General features: G+C 33.6%; 3 protein-coding genes across 3 annotated transcripts; all 3 read left to right on the forward strand.

Moving 5' to 3' along the window:
- Window positions 1-446: 446 nt before the first annotated feature.
- On the forward strand, window positions 447-11989 carry LOC134239422 (uncharacterized). The gene is made up of 16 exons (XM_062721605.1): window positions 447-1411; window positions 4157-4182; window positions 7300-7425; window positions 8539-8670; window positions 8787-8912; window positions 9197-9325; window positions 9437-9565; window positions 9674-9802; window positions 9891-10019; window positions 10122-10253; window positions 10580-10708; window positions 10889-11017; window positions 11123-11254; window positions 11381-11512; window positions 11615-11737; window positions 11856-11989. The coding sequence occupies exons 1-16, from the start codon at window positions 489-491 to the stop codon at window positions 11987-11989; spliced, it is 2760 nt and encodes a 919-aa protein (XP_062577589.1). The 5' UTR covers window positions 447-488.
- A 152-nt stretch (window positions 11990-12141) lies between these two features.
- LOC134239433 (uncharacterized) lies at window positions 12142-13228 on the forward strand. Its single transcript, XM_062721617.1, has 5 exons — window positions 12142-12217; window positions 12443-12571; window positions 12659-12787; window positions 12957-13070; window positions 13167-13228. The coding sequence occupies exons 1-5, from the start codon at window positions 12142-12144 to the stop codon at window positions 13190-13192; spliced, it is 474 nt and encodes a 157-aa protein (XP_062577601.1). The 3' UTR covers window positions 13193-13228.
- Window positions 13229-16873: 3645 nt separating this feature from the next.
- Window positions 16874-23512, forward strand: LOC134239423 (uncharacterized). The gene is made up of 6 exons (XM_062721606.1): window positions 16874-16992; window positions 18194-18314; window positions 18934-19059; window positions 22090-22196; window positions 22347-22430; window positions 23277-23512. Exons 1-6 carry the CDS (start codon window positions 16933-16935, stop codon window positions 23367-23369), a joined length of 591 nt encoding a protein of 196 aa, XP_062577590.1. The 5' UTR covers window positions 16874-16932; the 3' UTR covers window positions 23370-23512.
- The last annotated feature ends 373 nt before the right edge of the window (window positions 23513-23885 follow it).

Below are 23885 nucleotides of genomic sequence, written 5' to 3' on the forward strand. Positions count from 1 at the left end.
AAATCTCTAGAATCCAGGAGCTTCCGGGGGCTTCGCCCCCTGGGCCCCCACCAGGGCTTTGGTAAACCTCATTTTAACCCTTCAAAATCTTAAAATCCAGGAGTTTCCGGGGGCTTCGCCCCCTGGGCCCCCACCAGGGCTTTGCCCTGGACCCACTGGGGGCCTCAAGGCGGCCCCCAGACCCCTTGCCTAATTTTGGCGCCCCACCCCTAACTCCAAAACCTGGATCCGCGCCTGCTAAGTACCTTCACGAGGCTGTGAAATGTGTTCTCCGATATTTTACTCAATGTTATCTTATTAAACCTGTTTAATGAATAAATAAGTCTGGCCTGTTGACGCACTTTCTAATCACAATAAGAAACTTGCCACAAAATGCTCTTAATTTTCCCTAATGTGTATATAATACTGTATCATATTTTAGATAATTGGAGACATATACGTTTGAACTTGAGATCAGATGAGAACCTAGACCTCATTCCTGCATAAAAATGGACACAATTAACTCCAATGGACGAGAAATGGACACTGAAGTGCCACTGGTACATGTTACGAAATGTATGTCAGAAAACAAACAATTATCGAATTGTTTAGAAAAAGTGAACACGAAGAAACACATTTCACTCTCATTAAATGGTGATAATTTGAAGCTGGGCGAAAATGATACCCGACCCGAAGAAAAACATAACAAAAGAAATACTCTTCTCAGAGGCAGGAAGCTGCGCATCCCCGACACTTGTGCTCATCTCGGTGTGAGGTGTAAAGCCTCCGAGGAGAGTAACCAAGAGAAGGGACAGTTAATCCTACAGAGACCGTCAAGCTCCACTGAACTGACGTACGAAAACAGCCCGCCGAAAAGAGATAGGAATTTTATTTATAAATCATGCAAATTAGAAAGAGAAAAGATTGATCAAGAGCGTAACCTTCCGAATATTTCAGAAGACCAAGTCATGCCGTCCTTACCTATTGAGACTCTTAACAACAATGAAAAACTCAGAAAAAGCTCGTCCTACGTTTTTCAAAAGACTAGCCGACGAGATTCTGTGGTAGCTAAAGATTTTCATGAAAGTGATAGAAACGTCACTCGGCGCACGTCGTCGTTCACAGCACCCCACAAGAGACGGAACAGCCGTTACAGCATTCACAGGAGGTCCGTCGACGAATCCGATGAGGGAATCGAACACGTCCCTGATATCCTGAAAGAAAATGGCTTCATCAGCGTCGTACTTCCGGTCCAGAAACTTGAGACGGATGACCGGAACTACGTTTGTATCAACATTGACACCATCCGGAAGGCTCTCTGTGATGCCGGCCTGAAGGCTGGAGCCTCTACGACCCGGATTTTGTCCGGACAAAGTTATCTGGTTTACGAGTGTACAGAGAACCAGGTTACGCCTCCCTCAGATAAAAGTGAGTACCAGTCAAGGTTTGTTGCTAACTTATCAAGGGAGATTAACTTGTCTGTTACTGGACATGTCTCCAAACATGACTTCAAAGAAAAGACAAACAGACAAGTTTTGAATAGATAGGATGCTCAGACTAAATCCGGAATGACAATCTCTCAAACATAAATCTTAGATTTTTTTTATTTTCTTGATGTTGGTTAATACTGTCAAAAAAGATAGCTGACTAATGCTGTGATAACGGGGCCGCTATTGATACCAGTACAGTGGTGTCTCTAACGACCCTATTTATCATGACAGCTCCCAAAGGTACCTGCTTCAAAGGTTACATTTTCTGCTGATTACATGTCCGCTGTCACATCACCTGAGCCCGGACCGACTTCCACCTGAAAAACAAATAACGACCTGTTTTTAAATGCACCTATACCCTATGATTAACACAAATCGATGACAAGATTTCATTGTTACTACTTTGCAGCGATAAAACATTCGACTTATACCTGTTGTATACCTGTAACCAAACACTGTCATTTCCATATGAAGTAACAATAATTTTATCAACTAGTTACATTTTCATTAAAGATTTATAAATTTTCTGCATCCTCAGCATGCTCTCCAAGTTTTTTTTAATTTGACTCAAATTTAGATCTTCCAATTCGTCAAAATGTGATATAGCTCGAAATCCAAATCGCCACCGACATCTTTAGCAGTGTTGTTCTAGAGTACTAAAAATGAAAGTTGACCAAGGACTGAAATGTAATGACTAAATTTGCTTTGAAAGTTGACCAAGGCTGACAATGCAGTGTTGTTCTAGAGTACTAAATTTGCTTTGTACGTTGATGAAAGTTGACCAAGGACTGAAATGTAACCACTTGCTTACACAATACTCCACGAACAACTTACTGTGTTTGGGCCTGTAAATGAACATGAAAATATAATGTGCACTAAAACATTTTAATTCTCAATTTAACTTTATGCAAATAGTCTTTTACTACTAGATACTGCTATTCGTTACATGTCAGTTGTACACCGTGGCAGACCGTGGGTTGTTGATTGATCGTCCATTGCTCATTGTCAATTTCTAATGAAGATTTGCGCAATTTTTATTGCAATTGCTAATTGCTGAATGGGTTTTGCAATTTATACTTTTTTATTGCCAGTTATTTATTGCTAATCCTGAATACGTTTTATTCACTTTCGTTATGTCAACAAATACATGAAAGCCTACCGCAAAGTCTTCATAAAATCTACTTAAATTAGATAAGTTGTTTTAAATAAAACTAAATTTGAAAACTAATGGAAGTATACTGGTGTAACTGCACTGATGTTCATCACATGCATAAAACTTGCAGAACATTGAACGTTTAAGCACTTACATTAATTTCTTAAAAATGTTGCGCTATAATTAACTGAAATAAGTTTTTATCAATTAAAATAAATGTATCATATAACTGATTTTTTTTTTGTTTAAAAAAAAACTAACCATAACATAATTAATTAGTCGGATGGTGATAATTAGAGATTTGTTAACAAAAAAAAAACAATATAACCAAAATGGAACTATACTGCGCAATAGGCTGAAAACTGGACCAAATAAATTCTCTTCATCTGAATTAGAGTTCGTCCTTTACTTTAAACGATGACTGTACATATGCATTGTTAGAGATTCAGTTTTATTTTTTGAAAAAATGACTGAAAATGAAACGAAAAATGAAAATTGCCAGTTTCTTAGTTTATATTTTTATTGCTCTTTTTTTCAATTTCTTATTGCAAAATTCAGTTGAAAAAAGAGCAATAAGCATGAAGATCCTGGCAATTAAAGTCATTTTTTTTTTCATAAAATGACACTGAATTTTAGTCCAAACTTACTAACAATGCATGCATGTGTATATTCATCATTTAAAGTAAGAAAGACGAAGAATGCGAAACCAGAGAGGAACTTGGTCCAATTCTTGCTTAAGAAATGAGCAATATGATTAAATTCTATGATTCAATATCTAAACATGACAGAAGTTCGGCTGGTCCGTATTTCTGTAAAGAAAAGCGAGTTATTTAAATAAGGATAACTTGTGAAGAGGTTAAGATAAAATATTATCTATTTTAAGCCATGCGTCGTGAAAAAGATGAAAATACTAGTACTTTCGTTCTTTTATTTTTATCTAAACGGGGGGAAAAACAAATCAAATAGACATTTATCCAACAAAAAGTAACATTTAAACAACAAATCTCTAAATTTGATTACATGGGTCAGCCAAATTTAGAAAAAGGTCAATTAGGAGACTTCTTTTCCTAGCAACACTAATAACTTCCGAAGCAATCTCCCTTTTAAACCGCAGAGCTATTTAAAGAAGGACTTCGGATCCAGAAATAAATCCCTTAATCCCTGGCTGTCATTGTCCAAACAGTGATCAGTGACTGGGCGTAGCTACAAGTATTTATAAAACGGGACTCTTCAAATAAAAATAAACACAAAATGTGAATCCTTCGATCGACTTACAGCAAGAAATCATCAATTTACGTCCGCCTCTGTAGTTCGATCCCGATCCATTTAATCTATAACGAGGTAGTGGCATGTTTGTGGTTGTTGTCTAATTTCCATGGTTTATAAACGGGGAGGGTAAAGAGTAAAAATACACGCCAAGGAGTAATTTGTGGGGGTGTTTCCGGGGCTTCAATATTTGATTGTTTCGGTTTAATGAAGTGTATAAAGCCATGAAGGACTGATGGTTATGTATTATTGTCTTTGTAGGAGAGAGAGCCGCCGCCGCGATGCCACCACTAGGTAAGTAGGTCTCCGTATAAAGGTTCAGATATGAATTTAAATATTGTAATTTACTGCTTAAAGAAATCTTATTGATCATGTCATTGTACGGTAAGTAAAACATAATTTATCTGCATAAGAATGTCTTTACCTGCATGAACTGTTCACTTTTGCAATTGGAAATGAAAAACATTTCACAGGGAGAAAATTTCCAAAATGTTTTCATGGAATAGTGTAGTTTTTTTCTATAAATCTATAAATTATTTTTGTAAGACTCAGAATAAAACTTTTTCATAATCAAAAGCACAAATTTATATCATTTCTCGTGTCTTTTAGAACACGTGTGGAAAATATCTTGGAGTATGAAGTATAATACACTGAAACATATGGAGATAATGAACAGTATTCAAGATCAAAAGTTCATAAAACAATACAAAATATACATCTTATGCTTAGAACAGGAAGAAGAAAATGAGATTGGTCGTCATGATCACTTAGTGCGCTTTTTTTCTCTAGACTAAATGTTAAATATATTTAGGTACTTCGCCGTCAAAAGTGTTTTCTCAGAAGCCTAAAATAATTCATATTTATCAAAAAATTTCATAGAATTTCAGAAGACTTTATTAATGAAAGATTCTTATTAGTGACAATATTTTTTTTGGAATAATTAACCAAAGGAATAGTTAAATGAAAAATAAATAAAGGCATGATGTTTTATTTAAAACAAACAATGAAGAAAAAATATAATGTTGGCGAATACTACGTCTCCAATCATGTAGATGAATTCAAAGATAATCCCCACTACATCCTTTGCAAAGTCCAATATTTTCTTTCTTTAAAAGTGAACGTTGAAAAATTGTCAATAGGAAGAATATCCTCATAGAAATAGAATATCTGTTTTTCTTTAAAGTAGACATGCATTAAAGAAGCAATTAATTTTTGTGCAGTTAATTCAGATTAGGATTATGTAATACGCTCTTGTATAATGGTCGGAAACCGTTAACCAGTCCGTTGCATTTAGATATATGTTAATGAATGAATGAGAAGTCTCTGATACCAAACCGTGGCACTCTAATTAGACAATGCATCAATTATGTTAAAATAATATGTAAGAGTCCTAAAAACTCTGTAGTCACGGTTGTAAGTGTACTTCTAACCAGTCATTGTGGAGACCCTAGAGTTCTGTTCTGTTGGATTGGGGAGTGCTAGCTTCCAGGATCTGACGATTAACTCTTAATTCACAAATCATGACAAACCCACTGGGTTGCTGGAAAGCTATTATACATAGCATATTCCGTAAAAATAATATTGTGCATCCTTTACAATCACTGGAGACATTTTGCAATGGATGCGGTAGATTTTGTTGTTCTGGAAATGTTAACAACTCTTTTGGTAAGTTGGAGTAACCCGATATATAGATACAAACTATTTAAACAGTATAGCATTTTACTCAAGTTATTTAAGCATGAAAATTCAATTTTCTGCTTTGGTATGTGTTAATAAATTCACTGGAAGTATGATAAAAATAACGAACGTTGTTGACATTTGGAAAGTAAGCAAAGAAACTAATTTTAATATAAGTTGCAAAAAATAGACAAGGAAAAATTTAGCAAATAACATGAAAAGGATAAAATGAATTTAGAAATAACTGTACAATTTTTGGAGCCTTTGCACATCCATTGAAGCTTGTAATTATTTGCATTACTAGTATCTATTTTTACCCTCTATGGTTATATTTGGTTTCTACAGCCATGTTCTAATTGAATCAAAATGGCATATTTTTAGATACTTTGTGCACTACATCATCTACAGAGTCTTCCTCATGGCCGACTTTAATTTCAAAATACATTGACAGATTGCTTTGGATAATTTAAATAAAAATTATTCAATTTCATTAATCTTTGAGTTCTCCGAAATTCTAAATAAAATTAACATAACTAAATCGGGAATCGGGAAGCATGATTCCAATTAGGCTTATTTCTGCATGTTACGAGGGTTGATCCAAAAGATATGTCATAAATGCTATAGAGAATCAGATTCTATTTTTGTATAATAATACCTTTTTTGTGTAAATATTTTATTCAGATGTATGCAATATTTTTATGAAATATTAAAATAAACACATCCTTGGGTACGGTATATTAAATTTTCCGCTCGGCAATAATGTACCGACATCGTTTCCGTTTGACCATCATTTTAAATTTATTGATGCTCAAGTTTAATGCAAAAAAGGAATGGGTTTAAGGCGGCCGACTATAGTTTCCATTGCGCAACATTTCGCGCATCATAATAAAATGAAGCGTATTTACTGTTTTAATGCAACTTTTTTCGCTTAATTATTAAAATTAAACAAAATTAAGAAATTATAGGTATAAAAATGTCATTACAATTTGATATAACTGATTTTTAAACCAGTTTTGCAATTGATAGGTAGGCTGATCCCATTGCAGTGTGTTTTTGACGTTATGATAATCTGTAGCTCTTAGAGAAAGGGGTAATAAAAATATTATTAAAGAAAAAGTAACGTACGCTCTTGAAATTTAAAACATAGATATTTGAGAATATGTCCAATATTTTTACTATGTTTTCATGTGAATCCATTGTGTATGTCATATTTAGTAATACTCTATAAGAATAGTAAAATTTGCTATTTTTTTTCATTTTGAGATGCCCCCTCTGGTAACAAGACGGTAGAATTTTGTGTTTTTTACATATATTGTATAATATAGTATTACTCATCAAATAATACAATTTGAACAAAATGTCTATTGTAGTATTTGTATAATTTGCTTTAAAGTGCTAAAAATTGGCATTTTCCTATATAATCCTATAGGAAATGTACCTGTATTTTGAGTCGGTCCCTCAAAAATACCTGGACGGTAGATTTCCCCCAAACTTAGCATGTACACCGAAGTTAATGTAAGTTATATATAATATAAAGATGAAGAGTTTCGCTATTGTAGTTTTCACACAATAAAACTATAGTCGGCCCCCTTAAAACAAAAATCAAAAAGAAAGAGGTGTTTGTGAATTTTTTTTTTTTTTGACATTATCTTTAGATCAAGCCTTAAAACCTTGAAACAAATGCAGTAAAATTTGCTATTAGATACAATTTTATTTTATGACTTTTTCCTTCAGTTTCAGAAACTCAGAAATGCAAACAACAAACAATAGGGGAGACCATCAGCATGATGCAGAAATACCCGGATGACCTAAATACCCAACTGAAGGGTTGTAAAAGCATGGGCAGCTTTGCCAATGACGGTAAATTATAAAAGAGAAAATTCATTGAAATCCTGTTTCATAATAAGCGCTACAAAAATCAAAAGATATGGTCGGAGATTAACGTAAAAATAATTATTGTTGTGCTAAAAATGTTTAAATTTTCATCGTGAAGAAAAGAAAGAAACAGATTTTTTGGTATATTTTTTTTATTAACATAAAATTACAAGTAAATAGTTTGGAAAGTTTATTTCTTGAAGCATATATGTAAAATTATTTTGATCAATTAGTCAAAGAAGTCACCAAATCGACTGTTTTAATTTCTTATGAAAACTTTAATCTGTCTTGTTGTACAAAAAAAATCACGCCGGTGGGATATTTATATGAACCTTGCCAAACATCATGTCTTAAATGTAAAAACATCACTGATAGCTGAGAATATTGACGTAAGGAGCGTTGTTGCATGTAAACAAAGTTTTAATTTACAAACAAATTAGGTTCCAAATAGATAATTGTAAAGTGAAATTTGAATTTTGTAGCATTACTTTTTTGTAAATTGTAAATCTCCCAAGCACAATTATTTATGTTTAGTGTAGTTTAAAGTATAAAATAACTTAGAAGTTAAACTCGGCCTTGACTCTCTCTAGCAATTTGAATTGGAATGAAGAAATGAACATAATTTAACAAAGATAAATTAGATATCAAAAACAGCGTAAAGAGCAACATAAAAGGGGCTGTAATTGATGAGAGAAAGCGCACTTATTTTTGTACTGATCATTTACATAGGACTGTAAGATACTACATGTACATACTGAGTAAATACGTATAGGGCATCTGTAGCGTAAAGACAACTTTGAAATACCGGGGTAGTAGACTTGCTCTGCAAAAACCAGTCCCCCATTTTTCGAAGTATTTACGACTTCTATGAAATCTAGGGTCACTTTTTATTCGGAAATTTTTTGAGTAGATCACTTTAATACCCATGCATATTTTAAAACATGTATATGTTTTGAAAACAGCTTTTTTAACCCAGAAGTTTTTTCAATACTGTAAAAAGCCAGATAAATAACTATTCTGTCATTTCTCTGCTAATTTATAAAGGATCGTCATTGTTGTGTTAATTACCCATATTTTAATGTTCAGTGACTTTTTCAGATTCATTGTCTGTTCTTTTGGCTAAGAATGAGGGGGTAACCTGCCTAATGACGGCCCTGACGACATATAAGAATCACACCGAAATACTCACCGCCGCCATTGTTTCTGTAGCACGCATGTGCGCTGCCTCGGGTAGGTTGCATGTCTTATAATGCCTTAAAACAAGCTTGAAGCATTTAAAACAAATCTATAGTGCCCAGAAGAACAACTTCCTTCATTTATTATTTTTTTTCGATCCTTTCGAGTAGATGCCAGTTGTGTTCATATACAGAAGAATGGGGGTATAGCAGAGCTTCTGCGACTGACGAACTCCAGCAATAACATAGACGTCATAGAGGGCGCTGTGGACATCCTGGGAAGCATGTCCGCCGTAGGTTAGGGAACTGAAATTGTGTGTCCTAAATGAATATGATAGACTGTTCTATGGTCATCTTAAAAACAGGAGAACAAGTTAAAAAACATAGAATTAAGAACATGCATTGTTAGGGAACTATGTGCTGAAATTGACACGAAACATAGATCTATGGTCATCTTTGAAATAGAAAGTGAAAACAAGTTTACAAACAAAATTAAGATCATGCATTGTAATTAAATTTGTAGAGCTTTAAAGTTTTAAATTAAAAAAAAACTATAGCTTGCATCTGTACTTTTATTGTAGAAGAGCTACTCGAGAAGTTGGTTGAGGATGCGGTGCCTTCTAGTGTTGTGACCTTGTTGTCTCGTTATGAAGACAACAACAAAATTGTCAGCAACTGTTGCTTCATCCTGAGCAATCTTGCCAACGATTGTACGTTTGTTATAGTGCATATTTTGTCAATTTATAAAACGAAATATTCTTTTTATCTGAACAAAAATAAAAAAAATAATTAAATGAACATTTATTTGTTGTTGTTGCCAGATCAAACAGCTAAAAATGTCATGTATATTGGAGGAGTACACGTGATTGTAAGAATCATGGAGAGATTCCGACATGACGATCTAGTTCACGAGAACGCTTGTAGGGCCTTGGGGAGCTTTTCTTTCCATGGTAAGCTATGGAGTAAAATATCTATCTCTGGTGGGAAAAAAAATCAGCACAGTCAGCGATATTTTCCATCAAACATAATTTTGAGGAAGTTTTTTTTTTATTTTACAGAGGATCTAAGTTCTGATGTTTCCAATGCCGGAGGAATCGTCGTGGTTTTACAAACTCTTAAAAATTTCCAAGACAGTACCGCTGTTTTAGAGTGTGCTTTATGGGCTCTGGCTTGTCTTACCAAGTGTAGTAAGTTTAGACGAATATTCCTACAACTGAAAATTTCCAGTGTCCAGAAAACAAAATATCATTTGATTTCTTATTGACTATCTTACAGCTGATGCAGGGGAACATATATGTAAGAAAAATGAGATCTCGACAATTATTGATACACTGAAGAAATACAAGTATGACGAAACACTTCAGGAATACGGTTGCTGCACACTTTGTAACATCTCTTCTTCTGGTAAATCTCCTTGGACTCTTTACCATAATGTTTCTGTTTGATTTATTTAAACATATCTTAATAAGCAAGCATTAGGATAAAGATTTTTCTATCTTTTTGCAGTTCAGGGTGCCCAGGAATTAGCCCTACCCGCCATTGTGGAGACCGTCTGTCAGTGTCTGACCCAATTCCCAGATAATCTCCAACTTCAGCAGGAAATCTTCATCTTCTTAGTCCCAGTACTGGCAATATCAGGTAAAGCAGATACTGGAAGACATATCAATTGATGCTGCTCAGATAAACTACTAGTATACATGTATGACAGACTTAATCCTACAAGGTGACTCTGGTGTGACATTAATCATAAGGTATAACAAGCCCTCAGGTGGCGTTCAATAGCAATCAATCAATCACCCTTTATAATTCAGGTCTTTGCTTAGTTTAAAATTTCAAAAAATGTTTGAAAGTCCTTTCATGTAATGTTTTGAATGCACAGTGTACCCAACAAATTTTATTAAAATATTCTAAGCAACATGAAAAATACAGATAATAAAATAAATTGAATTTCTTTAATTTTCTAGAAGATATCCAGAAAAAGTTTATACAGGACAACAGGGTGTCGATATTGTTGGAGAGAATGACCACGTACATTGACTGCCCTGTCATACAGGAACATGGCTGTCTTATCATAGGCTCACTAGCGGTCAATAGTAAGTTCATCACTCGAATACTCAATAGCTTTTATGCCTAGAACCTTGAGATATTGACGAATAAACTTAAAGATACATGCATTTTGTTAATCAGAAAAATTTTCAGCAATACTTTTTTTTTAAAAAGTCATAAAATTCTAATATTAATTTTTTTTTTTAAATGAATATACTTATTGACAGAGGCTAACAGAACAGTATTAGAGAGACTGAATTCCTCCAGAACTATAATCACAGCGCTACTACATCACGAGAACTCGGACAAGATCCACGAGAATGCGCATATAGCCCTCACCAACCTATCCGCAGAAAGTAAGAACATGTCAAATTAAGTTCCTGCTCTTCATCTGACGTAACATCAAATCATCAGTTCATTGATATATAACTTCATATTTTATCTTCCATTGTCTTTTGTAGTTTATGGAAACAAATCAACTGTGGAAAGAAATGGAGGTGTTCAGGCCGCCATTACAAGTTTAACTTCGATGTCACATAACCCGGATGTTGTAGAACTAGCGCTAAAATTACTGGGAAATCTGATCGAACTTGGTAAGTATATGATTTTTGACATTTAAGACTTTTCACTTTTTATGATTTGATTCTACAATATTAAGTATTAGTGATGAGAGAGCAATATGAATGACAAAATTTAATTTCTTATCTCTGTCTTTGAAGATGCATCCTGTCATCACTTCATCGAGGACAAAGGTCTAGATGTTCTAGAAACCTTACTAAAGGAGAACAACTTTGATCAAGAAATAGAAGTATGGATCAGAAATATCCTCATTCAGTTGGCTTCAGCAAGAGGTAAGTTAGTTACCTTCAATAAAATGAAAATGCTTCTTTTAAACTATATTTTTCTCAAAGGCTTTTTCGAAGGGAATCCAGAAGTATGTTTTATTTTTGTAGGTATCCCCAGTAGCGACCTGGAGAACATAGAGCGAGTCCTGAGTACTGTGTCTGAGAGTCAGGGTAGCAGCAGTAGTGTAGATGTATATCTGGTGCAGTATTACGAAAAACTCGTCTCCAATGGTTAGTAGTCGTATTTCCTGAGGAAAAACTCCCATGATCACTGTAAAATTGTAATGCTTCCTAGTTTGAAATAAAATTACATACTAAGTTTAAGATTTTGTATTGTTTCCTTTTCTAGTGAGTGGTTGTCATATGTTTATGGATGGTGGATCCTTTGATAAGTTATTGGATTTATTAAATATCAACACAACCACTTATGATTTACAGTTCTATGGTTGTAAAATTCTAGCAGCTCTGGCCATGAGTGAGTAACAGCGTTTTGTTCCTTTTTAGATATTGATTTTACTTCGGAAAGAAAAAGAGTAAGGATGAAAAAATATCGTAAATATCTAATACTGAATTTTTTCCCAGATGGATTCCACTCGAAGTTTTCAGCAGAAATTTTATCTCTGATTCACTCTGCCATGAAGAAATTTCCAGAAGAACTTGACCTACAGATTGTATGCTGTGGAGCTCTTTGTTATATGACAGAAGAGCAAGGTAATTTTCTCCACAAAGCAATGTGATCTGCTATCAGAGGGATACACATATGTAAAACAAGTATTCCTGACGAACACTTGGAACTTATGCCTAATGTTACAAATTTTTACGCAAAAAATGAGCTTTGGTTTAGACGAAGTTTGCTGTCTGTTGTTCATAATCTACATGATGTCTTTTTGTTGTTCAGTTTTAGGGAGATATAAGTCATGATTTTTTTCATTTCAGACTCACTAAGTATTGCGTTCTTACAACGTGAGGGGATGAGGACTCTGTTATCCATCCTTGACAGATTCCAAAATGAACCTAGACTAATTGTTGTGGCCTTCATGACATTAGAAAATTTACTTAAATCGGGTATATGTTTCATTTTGATTCTTTTTATGTCGGGTAGTTTGTAAGAATCTTAAAGCCCATTGTAAACAAGTGACTTTTTGTTTGCAGACCGTGAAGACCTTGCAAACTTACTGGAATGTTATGATATATCCATGGTGATTGATATCATGGGTAGATTTCCAGACAACGTTGATATCCAGATATTTGGTTGTAAACTAGTCACACTCGCCACTGATGGTATTTATATTTTTCAGCCCTACATGAATTATATACAGACCACCGTTAATTGATATTTTAGAACAAATCAAGATTTTAGAACAGATATTTATTAAGGGTAGATGTATTACCTTTCTTTGAAAAGAAATAGTAAGTACTGACATTAACAACTTATTTTCTTGTTTTTCAGACGACAAGAAGAAGGAGTTGGATGCCACGCCTCTCCTTGACATTCTGGACAGACGTAAATCCATGCAGGACGCCATTATCTGGGCAAAGCAAGCTCTCAATCACATCAAGCCTGGTAAGTGCTCGTTCTCATTCTCAAAAATATTATATCTGACCTACACTTGTGATTGTGATGTGCAGATGAATATACAATTTTTACTTTCCTTTTTAGGGTTGCTGCAAATTGAGGAGCGGTAGAGACTTGTCTTTTTTCTCTTTATTTATTGTTTGTATCGATGTTTTCAATAAATATTAATGTAAAATTCATTGTTCAGTGCTTTTAAATGCAGTTTTTTAAATTTTTTCAATTGATATCATACATTACGTCTGATTGCTTATCTGCTGTGATGCTCACTCTTTAATGGCACCTGACCCCACCTCTTATGTTTTGGAGGTCCGTGTTTGCTCTTCTCCTGTTTTGTATTTTTATGGACTTATGAGCTTGAATACTGTTCGTTATTTCCGTATATTTGGCTCCAATAACCTAGACATTATTTAAAGCAATATGAGCTGCAACTTTGATGTCGATTTTTTTTGTTGCAAAGTTTTAAATATAGACTAAATAACTACAGTCAATTCTCGAATTATCGCCATTCGATTCATCGCCATTTTCGCAATACCGCCATGATTTCCCAAGAACGTTTTTCCTGCTATATAAAATTCTCTTTATAACGCCAAATTCGCATACCGCCATCCGCCACCCTGTTTTCAAAACAAACGTCCATTTTTAAATGTCAATTATCTCGATAATACCGCCACAGGTGAATGTGGTCAGTGAAGTGCGGCTAATTGGTTGACGCTATCCTGTGATGCAAAGCCAGTCAAGGAACATGCAATTAAGTAAACAATAATTTTAATGTGAACTGTTAGAATAATTTTGTTTTCTGTTTAATAAAATCATTTAGTTAAGGCTTCGCCACGAAAGCGGTCGTTGTAAAGTACGCCGATAACGATATTATTTTGATTATCTCTGCTTTTAAAAAGCAATGCAAAGTTTGCTTCAAAATAATTATAAGTCAGAAATTGGGAACGTTTCATTAACAATGAAGACATAAACAATGAATTTATTCAAGGACTCATTTTAGATACTATAGGCAATATATCACGATGATCGACCCAGCATTTTTTTATTCAATATTAGACGCGCAGATTTACATGCATACACGTGTACTTGTCTTTATTTCATAACTAAATATTTTGTTTTAGCGAAATTTACATAAAAAAAATTACTAGAGGTATTTTCAAAGTTAGAAATATGTTTTATATACATGTACATATGAAAGTAAGAATAGAAACGCTAAATGGTATTTCTAAGAACAATAACTCTACGTCTATTTTCCTAAAAGATAGAAAATTCAATTCATCGCCAAATTCGTTATACCGCCATGATTTCTAAATTACAAAAGGTGGCGGTTTATCGAGAATTAACTGTACTTCAATGACAGAAAAAAATAACGTTAGCAAACTTCTGTTGTTCATATGTGCGATGGAAGAACTCTATAAGCTTCGACTGAATCAAAATTACATGATTGTCGTCCTGTACAATAATGATTTCTTGTATCAAACATTTTGGATCGTATAAAAAAAAGTCTTTTTTCTGCTTTATTTTAATCTGATCATATAAAGGTTTAAGTTACATATAAAACTATATCATAACATATTTTAACAGCAAAATAAAATTTTCAAAAATGCAGCTCATATTACTTTGAATTGTAAATTTGTGTATATATTGAATATGGAAAAATTAACGTTAACGGGTATATATTGTTAACAACTCGAGATTTTCCTTTAACTCGTTCAATACCGGTATTTCTTATTAACAATAATGTCAAAAGAAACGTCTTTTATTTGGACAATATTGAGACTATTTACTTTGTATTTACCTATACGTTAAAAGAACACTACTATCACATCAATTTTTTTCAAGAATTTAACAGTAAAACAAATCTGGTTCTTATTGTTACTGTTTCTTATTGTGTCTGACTCATTCTGCAAAAAAGTGCCAGAAATGCCAAGCTCAACTAATAGAAAGCATTGGTAAAAACGAGAAGCATCCTTTTCACTTTATAATATAGTCTTGCCTAATGGAAAAAAAAAAACATTTAACTTTATCTTAATTTCATGTTGACGTAACATTGAACCTAATTATGCCTGCATGGATTCTTCGCTGGGCTAATAAAGAACTGATGGGGGGATTTATGATATTGTTACGAAATGCAAGACGACTGAGTATGAATCAAAGTGAAATATGAAGACAAACAAAAATCAAGCTCAAAGGTACTGCAAATAAATTCAAATTGGGAGCAGAGCTATGGCTTACCTTTCAAAATCAGAGGTTTGATCAGGTGCCATCAAGGAGTAAACACTCCTATCGACTAGTCACACCCGTAGTGTTTTCCTTGTCATAACAAACCGAAAATTTCTAAATAATACAGTGGAAAGGGGCCTTCTAATGTTATGATAAACGTCAGTCACTATTCGTATTGATGATGGATTGAATTTGCTGACAACGTAATTGTTTTAACAATAAAGATTTTTTTCATACCAATTGTTAGTCCATTATTTATACACTGAATTGTCGACGGATTTTTTCCGTTATTTCCTGATCATGACAATTAAGGAGCACACGGCGGGTGTGACCGGTAGGTAGGGGATGCTCACTCCTCCATGGCACCTGATCCCACCTCTGATGTTTCGGGGGTCCGTGTTTGCTCTGCTCTTATTTTGTATTGTTTTGTGGAGACTGAATACTGTTCATTATCTCCATATCCTTCCTTTAACACGAACCTGTTGCTGTGACCCTTAACTCGACACTACATACGTCGACGACGTAATATCAATAATATTTTCTGAAGAAATATTAATATGTCGATACAACATATCCCAGTGAAATTGAAATAAAAGACATATACATCTATTTCATATTTGGATATTTAGTACAAAAAAACTTAAATGGTAGCCTAACAATTGATATTTATGGTAAACTTGATGATTTCAAACCTTCTATTGTCAACTGTCCATACTTATGTTCATGTATCCTCATCACATGCCTTCTGGGTTTTCTGTTTTCAAGTTGATTCGATATGTAAGAGCATGCTCTACATACGATAACTTTTTAAATCGAGACAAACTAATAACCAATAAGTTAGTGAATATTATATCAGCATTCTCGTTTTAAGTCATCATTTCGTAAGTTCTATGGTCGATGCAATGACCATCTTAAACTGTTGTTGTTACTTTACCATTGACGTCTTTTCTAGCAAATATCCAAACATGAAACAGACGTGTCAGACTCTGTGGTATCTTTATATAGAATTCAAAGGAATATAGCTTATCAACGTAGGGATATTCAGTAATTTTCATTGATAAATTTACATGCATAAAACCGGGCATGTTGGTTTATACATTATTAGAAACAGTTGTACTTTATCCAAGTTCCTTTGATTATTATAAAATTCAAATGTTAAAATTCTTCTTCATGTTCTTATATATGATGTTCAAAAGATAGATGTATATCTATGTGACTAGACAAACGGTTGCGGCTACCGTCCCTTTATTTACTTTTTTGCAATGTGTGTTGCTAAAACATTTATCTATCAAACGTTTTATTAAAATGATCTTGCTGGGATTTTGATAAATGCTGCATTACTGGATAAAGGTAGATAACGTGTCTTAGGGAGATTGCCGGAGAATATGGCCAGTTTGACAGGGTTTTCCTTCGGGGGGGGCTTTAATGGAGGGGTTTATGTTTGATGTTACACGTACTCGTCTTTACTTAAACCAATAACAAGGTCCTTGTATTCCATCGATTAAAAATCTGAAGAAATAATCTTTAGTTGTCTTTCTCGCCTATGGCACCATAAGAAAATATGCTGATATTTTTCTTATTTTAAACTTTCTTTACTTTCTAGAAGAAAAGTTACATTAAAAGTGAAACAATGTCGATAGTAAAAACATGTGGACGTCAAATCATTTTACTTATCAATGGATTATTTCGGGTTTGTATCGATTTTTTTTTAATTTTTGTATATATAAAACAACTTTCATTTATTATTCCTGAGTATGAAAACGAATGAGGGGTGCTGAAACAAGGCAATTTATTTTACTGATATTAAAATTTTATCTCATCTCAAAAGATAAAAGAAGCCAATACGATTGTAAAATTGTCGTGAAGAGATGAAACTCTTGGTAGAGAAAAGGACAAAATGTATTTTGATGAATTAGTGAAGATAACAAACCGTGAACAAATTTTTAAAAAGAATAAAAATCCATAAACAGAACATGAGACAGGAACCGTCGGAAATCTCAGGGATGAAATCAGGTGCCTGTAGTTGGAATAAACATTCTTAGGAATAGGTAACAAGATTCTGATTGTATTTTTAAAATGCACCAGAAAACATTATTCATTTGTGTGGTTCATTATGTCAAACACTTTTATCATTGTTCATACATGGCCAATTAAAATAAAAAAAAATAAGGGAGTTGATATGTGTATTTTAACATCCAGTATATTTATATTTGATGTTATTTTGAAGAATAAATTTCTCGTTAATCAGAAGTAAATTATCATATCTTAACAGAAAATTGTACAAGAAACGTATATAAAGTGGAGGTATCTAATTTTTGTAGCAGTTTTTTCAAAGGCGAGCGTAATCAGTTTTTCTTTACATTTTTTAATAATGAAATATGAGATTTTAAATGCTTAATGACAATTTTATCTTTGAAAAGTCAAGGAAATATGTACATTGTATAAAGTCCAAATTTAAATGTAAAACTCAAATTTTATCGCCATATGCAGGGTCAACGATAGATTTGAAATGATAATTATTACAAACCATCTGATAAGGGCGAAAGAGTATAACGTTTAACCTTTTAATTCATAATTTTTTAACTCCTTGATGTATTAGTGCTATTTTTTTCAATGCAAGGCTAGTTAATACATAATATAACTGAATGCATCTTGTTGACATGAATTATAAGGAGTGAGTCTAAAGCATTTATCTACTATAAGCAGCTGCAACATCAGTTTCTCTAATCAGAAGCAAATTACTTGCATATCTACCTAAACAGAAAAAGTTGCGTAGGACTTATTAGTAGATATATCTAATTTTAATAGAAAATATGTATTTTTAAAGGTATGTTAATCATCATTTTTTCTTTACAGATTTACATTTTTATAATCAATGAAATATTTTTCAGCTGGTTGGACTGGTTTGTTTTGTGGGAGGGATGTTTGTGAAGTACGGATCTGACGACCTCAAATCCATGTTACCAGAGTTGATGAATGAACTCGTAAAGAAGGTAGTGCCAATCTTAAAAGGTATCAGAATGCAAAAAGAGGTTTTTAAAAAAATGTTCATATATATGTTACAATGTTACAGATAATTGACAGATGCGCCAAAAATCTTAATTTGCGGAAATTTAACGTTTTGCAGCTACACACAAATCATCAAGGTCTTTAAAATAAGTATAGATAAATAAGATTTTCTGGATAACCTTGACCTTGAAAAGTTGTTAGGCGACGCTGCTGTTGTTTTTATTGTGTTTGGTGCTATTTTGCTCTTTATTGTTTTCTGGGGTTGCTATGGTATCAGCTGCAGTAAAATCAATAAAATTGTATTTGTGCCCTTTATATGGTAATACGGCGTCAAGGATTGACGTAATATTTATTATGACGTCATAAACATTGATTGTTTCTCCGCAACATTGGAATTTGGCGTATCAGACCATCGCACTTTAGCGCAACGTGCATAATAGGAAACGACCCATCGGACTTTGGCGTGACCATCGGACTTTGGCGTCGGTAAAGACAGAGTGCCATCAGGGTTTGGCGCAGACCATCGGGGTTTTGCGAGACCATCGGACTTTGGCGTCACCATCGGACTTTAGAGTCTTACACATATAACACGACAGATTGGAATCTTATTCATTCGTTGTAGCTACCCACAAATCATCGTCGGATTTTTTGGATAACCTTGACCTTGATAAGTTGCTAGGCGAAGCTGCTGTTGTTTTTATTGTTTTTGGTGCTATTTTGCTCTTTATTGTTTTCTGGGGTTGTTATGGTATCAGCTGCAAATCTAAGTGTGCCCTTTATATGGTAATATATACCTTAGATAATATTTATCTTAATTTTTTTTGAAAACCAACGAGGATTATCAAACCATATATAATATAAACCATTTAATTAGTATGATTAGTCAGCCCGCGGGCTGACTAGTTATGGTACGAAGAACTTCCAATGCGCTTGCGTGACCTGGAATTCTGGGAGTGGTTCTGCAGTAAATCATTCCTGCTAATTTTATTTCAGTAAAATCAATAAAGATTATAAACCAATAAATCCCTATTAAACACCAAAGTAATCTGTAAATTCAACTCAAAAAGGAATTTCCCGATGCTTATTTTTGTAAACATACAAACAGTTTACTGGTTCGAAGTAATTTAACTGGTTCGCACCTGATCATGTGTTCTACGCAGCGAAGCATACAGTTGCTACTTTTGGGTGAATTTAGTGTTTGACGCGTAAATTGAAGCTCTTTTATAAAATATATTGAAGGTATTTTACTTATGTATTTAAATCTCCAGCACAAACATTGCTTTACTACATATTTTTAGCTTTTTCAGTTTTTACTGCTTTTACTTTCGTTTTCACTACAAATCATTTCGATCCCGATGCTAAAAGCGGACAGACTTGTTAAATCATACAACAGATACTTCGGAAAGAAAACACAACTGGCTAAGCTTGCTCGTTTGTTGTCCCCCGCTGAAATTAGAGAATATCAATTTCAGTCTGTCTGCCTGTCCATCTATAGTTCTGTCTGTCTGTAAAACTTTCACTTCTCCGCAATATTGCGTAAAGTTTGAGCTTTTGCAGTAAAATTTTACACAACTGTTTACACCTTATATGGCCTTTTGAAGACCCTCTTGATTTTGAGGTTAAAGGTCAAGGTATTAAATTCAGAAATTCTGTCTGTTTAAACACTTGTTTTCGCTTTTGCAATGAAATTTTATACCACAACTCCCTACGGCCATATATATGGCGTAGGGAATATCCCTGTGTATTTTGAGGTTCAAACGTCAATGTCATAAATTCATACTTCTGTGTGACTGTGTGTAAAACTTTCATTTCCAGTCAATATCTCAAGAAGGTTTTGAGTTTTTTGCAATTAAATGTCATAAACCATAACTCCCTATGGCCCCGCCCGCCCTATAAACCCCCTCCCCCGATCTGCGCATGCTTTTTTTTTATCCGTAAATTGGCTTGTTTTTCATAAACTACGACCTGATAATCTAGGTTGTGGCAATCATATTTAAGGAATGAATTTAATAGCTAACCATTTTATACGGTATAAACTGGGTTGGGGCAGTTTACGCTTTGTAAACCGCGAAGCTTTCATGCTTATAATAACAAACAATTCATTTGTTAAATAAACGGCGGAAGTCTAGGTTTCTGAAAGTCATACTGCACAAGTGATTTGCGTCTGTTTTAATTCCTTTGTTGCACTATCGGTGAATACAATTGCCAGGTGAATTCCCTGGCCGAACACGTGATAAGGAACATAAAGTTTTGTCCATTTAAATGCATAAGAGATGCTGCTCGTTTTCCTTAGCCTTACGCTGGTGTTCTAAACTAGACACAAACTACGTAGTTTCTTATCTTTGTATACTGACACGCAAAAGAAACGCAACAAGTAGTAATTTACAAATGTTTGACTTTTTATCTAATGATTTTCAAAAGCGAATAAAGTACGGCTAAATTCACTTTTCAGAACATTAGAGATTTGATAAAAATGTTAAATGTTGATCTGTTAACTTTACTAAGTAAAATATGACTGTTAAAACACCCCCTCCCAGCCATTCAAGTAAAACGTGCAAGACTTATCTAAACAACAATTGCAGCTTAATTTCTACGATACAATAGGTTCATTAATATCGAGATCTCAGCGAAGGAATTATTCTTTGACATTTTTAAATGCCCGTTTTTCAGATAATTAGGTCGAATTTTCTCTAACTTAGAGCAGGGTAGTCACCCTTGGACTTCCGGTACAAGGACTGTCCTTAATGCATATGATAAGTAAGACCCTGTTGAGACGAAATGTAGTGAAATTTTGCATCAGCAACTCTCCATCACCTTCACATTAAAATTTTCCAGCTAGAGCAATGGCAATGCGTACAAAAGCCATTTTCAAGTAGCCTTAGCATTGTTTCTGGAAACGAAAGTAGAGTTTATTTTTTTGAAATATTGCTGCATTACTTATGATGAACAGTAAAAAACCCAAAAAACTCCATAATATTGCCAAATGTTTTATTAAATATGCAATTTTTGATTTCTGTTAAGCAGACTAAAACTTGACTTCCGGTTATGGTATGGAAATCGTTCAACCGTTAATTTACTGATGTTCACCAAATTGAAGATATTCATAATTTTAAGATACAGAATTCTTTACTTTGCATAATTATTTCACCCTAAAATAGGGTTTGCGTTTCTTTTGCGTGTCAGTATATTTTGTTCGTAAGAACATTTTTTTTATTTGGCACTTCCATTAACATGATCGTAGATTGACCTGAACTACGTGTTCGAAGTAAAATGTAAACATGTATTTGTCGTAAACGTTGCTATTCATTCAACGATTGGTCAGTTGCTCGTGGTAAGATCCTCTTTGCGCATTTATAACAATAGCCATATAAGGCAAATAAAGTTTGTCAGTGTAGATGATAGTGCAGATTTTTTACCAGCGAATCGGTCACTAGTGAGCTTTAATTTTCGCCGAAAAGTATAAGATATATTGTTATTTTAACACCCCCTACTTTAGCCACCCTTTATCAGTTGAAAATCATGAAAGTCTTTCAGAAAGGGCTGGAAACATTTATAACAGGACATGTTTTCAAAAGAAACAGGCTATAGCAATATCATGTTTACTGCCAATTTTATTTATAAAACCGGTTCTACCCTATAACCTTTGAATAGATCAACCTAAACCACGTGTCTTGAATTTAAATCACAATAACATTAGTAGGGGTGTATAAGGATTTTACTGGCGGGGTATGGAATAAGACACCTACAGCTGATATTGTTCATAATCTTACACGACTAGACACACCCATTATGTGCTGTACAAACGCTGAAAGGTCAAAGTCGACCAATAATTGGTGGAGATGTGCCATGCAACCTCTAACGCGGCTAAAATCAAATTTCGAGAAAGTAAGCAAAGAACAAGTCAACCGTACTTCTCAACATGAATTTACGACTGTTTTGCTAGAATATAGGTATATTTGTTTCATCCATCATACCAGTAATCAAAGAGGATGTGAAATTAAATTTGAATCGTTCTTACCCCCTTTGTCTTTCCAGGGTTGTTATGATGAAGTGTGGAGGTATCTAGAGAAGTATGTCAACATTGTAGTGGGGTGTGTCGGCGGACTAATAGGCCTGGAGGTTTGTTATGTCGCTTTAATTCATTATCAAAGAAGGAAATTACAAACACGAGTTAAAAGAAAACAAAAAAATCTCTACTTTGAGAGAAGAAAAATCTTAATTCATTTTATTAACAGGGTATCCAAAAGATATGGAAGAATCAAAACATTTTTTTTTAATGTTGATGCCCTCATTTGACAGCTTTTGACGAAGTTTCTCGAAGTAAGCTTAGCTCCAAGGTCAAAAGATCGAAAATGTAAAGAAAGGACTTGTATTAAAAATAACTAGGAACTATAAAGCCTAAATACATACTGTTCAAAAGATATGTCCACGGTTTACTTTTCCAGTGAGGATCAAATTTCTAGGTCAATGTTAATAAATGGGCAAAATCGTTGATTTCCCAGAAAGGTCTTGTCACAAGCAATGCACCTGTAAAATATAAAAGCACAAATTATTTCAAAGCTAAGGACAAAGTTATTTTTTTTAAATATCCAAAAATTGTTACAACAAAAGTTAAAACAAGTGAAGTAAAAATATCACCAAATGTACAAAGGGTCATTTATTTCTTAAATTTTTCACAACAAATAGTCAAATATACAAATTGAATAAAAAGTATACAGGAAAAACATGTGAAATGTTAAAGCCATTGCTCCAAACAACCAAATGTTTACAAAAGTTATGGTCAAATTTCTGTTGTTTTTGTATTTAAGGTTAATGAGAATTTGGTCAATTAACTTTTTCTGTGTTGCTCTTGTTTTAAAAAAGGAAATAATTGCAAATTTTTAAAGGAAATAGCATCCATTTTAATCCCAATGTACTTGCATAGCAAAATTGATTCAGAGTTATTAATTTTGGTTTTCCTTTTAGCTTGTACTTGCTTTCTTTGCGATATACATCGCCAAGGGTATGGACAAAAAAAATAAAGTGGACTCAGAGAAAGGCAGAAAGAGAAAGAAATAAATCTTGCTTTGTACATGTGCACTCCTTAAAATAAATGTATGTGGTACTTGAAACTATACATAGAGAAATATGATTCCAAATGACCAACATTGGATGAATTCTCTACAATGTATTTCAACAAGAAGAAAAAACATCTTTGTAATTCCTTGCTGATCTTTTTTTACTTATTCATTTTGAACAGCATGAAACTTTATAGAATATGTATGTTATATGGAATAACGAATTTTTTTGTTTCATATTAAAGAATTAAATTAATGTTGTTTTAATCGATATGTTCATTTGCTACGAATCAGTTTGAGTGATGAAGGTATATAAAATAAAAATTACAGTTAAAAGTCAGTTTGTCGGAATGGTATGGCTTCTTATTTGAATGTATGCTATTAAATATTGTAAAAATATTAAAATGACACAAGTGGTACATATGTGTTTGTTATTATTATGTTTGGGAAATTAATGTCTTTGTAAATTTGGTTCTTTGGCTTTCTTGCTATTTGCCACAAGAAGGACAGACTTGGA

This window comes from Saccostrea cucullata, unplaced genomic scaffold (assembly GCF_032062105.1).
Source record: "Saccostrea cucullata isolate Sc308-1 unplaced genomic scaffold, CSIRO_AGI_Scuc_v1 ctg344, whole genome shotgun sequence".
NCBI lineage: Eukaryota > Metazoa > Mollusca > Bivalvia > Ostreida > Ostreidae > Saccostrea > Saccostrea cuccullata.

What these genes read in the sequence shown, in the direction of transcription:
- LOC134239422 (XM_062721605.1), top strand. Translation starts at nt 489, where the DNA reads ATGGACACAATTAACTCCAATGGACGAGAAATGGACACTGAAGTGCCA. An exon ending in CGCCGCGATGCCACCACTAG is followed by an intron (nt 4,183 to 7,299) that starts GTAAGTAGGTCT and finishes TTTTTCCTTCAG; the next exon opens with TTTCAGAAACTCAGAAATGC. An exon ending in GGGGAGCTTTTCTTTCCATG is followed by an intron (nt 9,566 to 9,673) that starts GTAAGCTATGGA and finishes TTTATTTTACAG; the next exon opens with AGGATCTAAGTTCTGATGTT.
- LOC134239433 (XM_062721617.1), top strand. Translation starts at nt 12,142, where the DNA reads ATGAAGAAATTTCCAGAAGAACTTGACCTACAGATTGTATGCTGTGGA. An exon ending in TTATATGACAGAAGAGCAAG is followed by an intron (nt 12,218 to 12,442) that starts GTAATTTTCTCC and finishes TTTTCATTTCAG; the next exon opens with ACTCACTAAGTATTGCGTTC. An exon ending in AGTCACACTCGCCACTGATG is followed by an intron (nt 12,788 to 12,956) that starts GTATTTATATTT and finishes CTTGTTTTTCAG; the next exon opens with ACGACAAGAAGAAGGAGTTG.
- LOC134239423 (XM_062721606.1), top strand. Translation starts at nt 16,933, where the DNA reads ATGTCGATAGTAAAAACATGTGGACGTCAAATCATTTTACTTATCAAT. An exon ending in TGTTTTCTGGGGTTGTTATG is followed by an intron (nt 19,060 to 22,089) that starts GTATCAGCTGCA and finishes TTACACGACTAG; the next exon opens with ACACACCCATTATGTGCTGT. An exon ending in TAAAATCAAATTTCGAGAAA is followed by an intron (nt 22,197 to 22,346) that starts GTAAGCAAAGAA and finishes TTGTCTTTCCAG; the next exon opens with GGTTGTTATGATGAAGTGTG.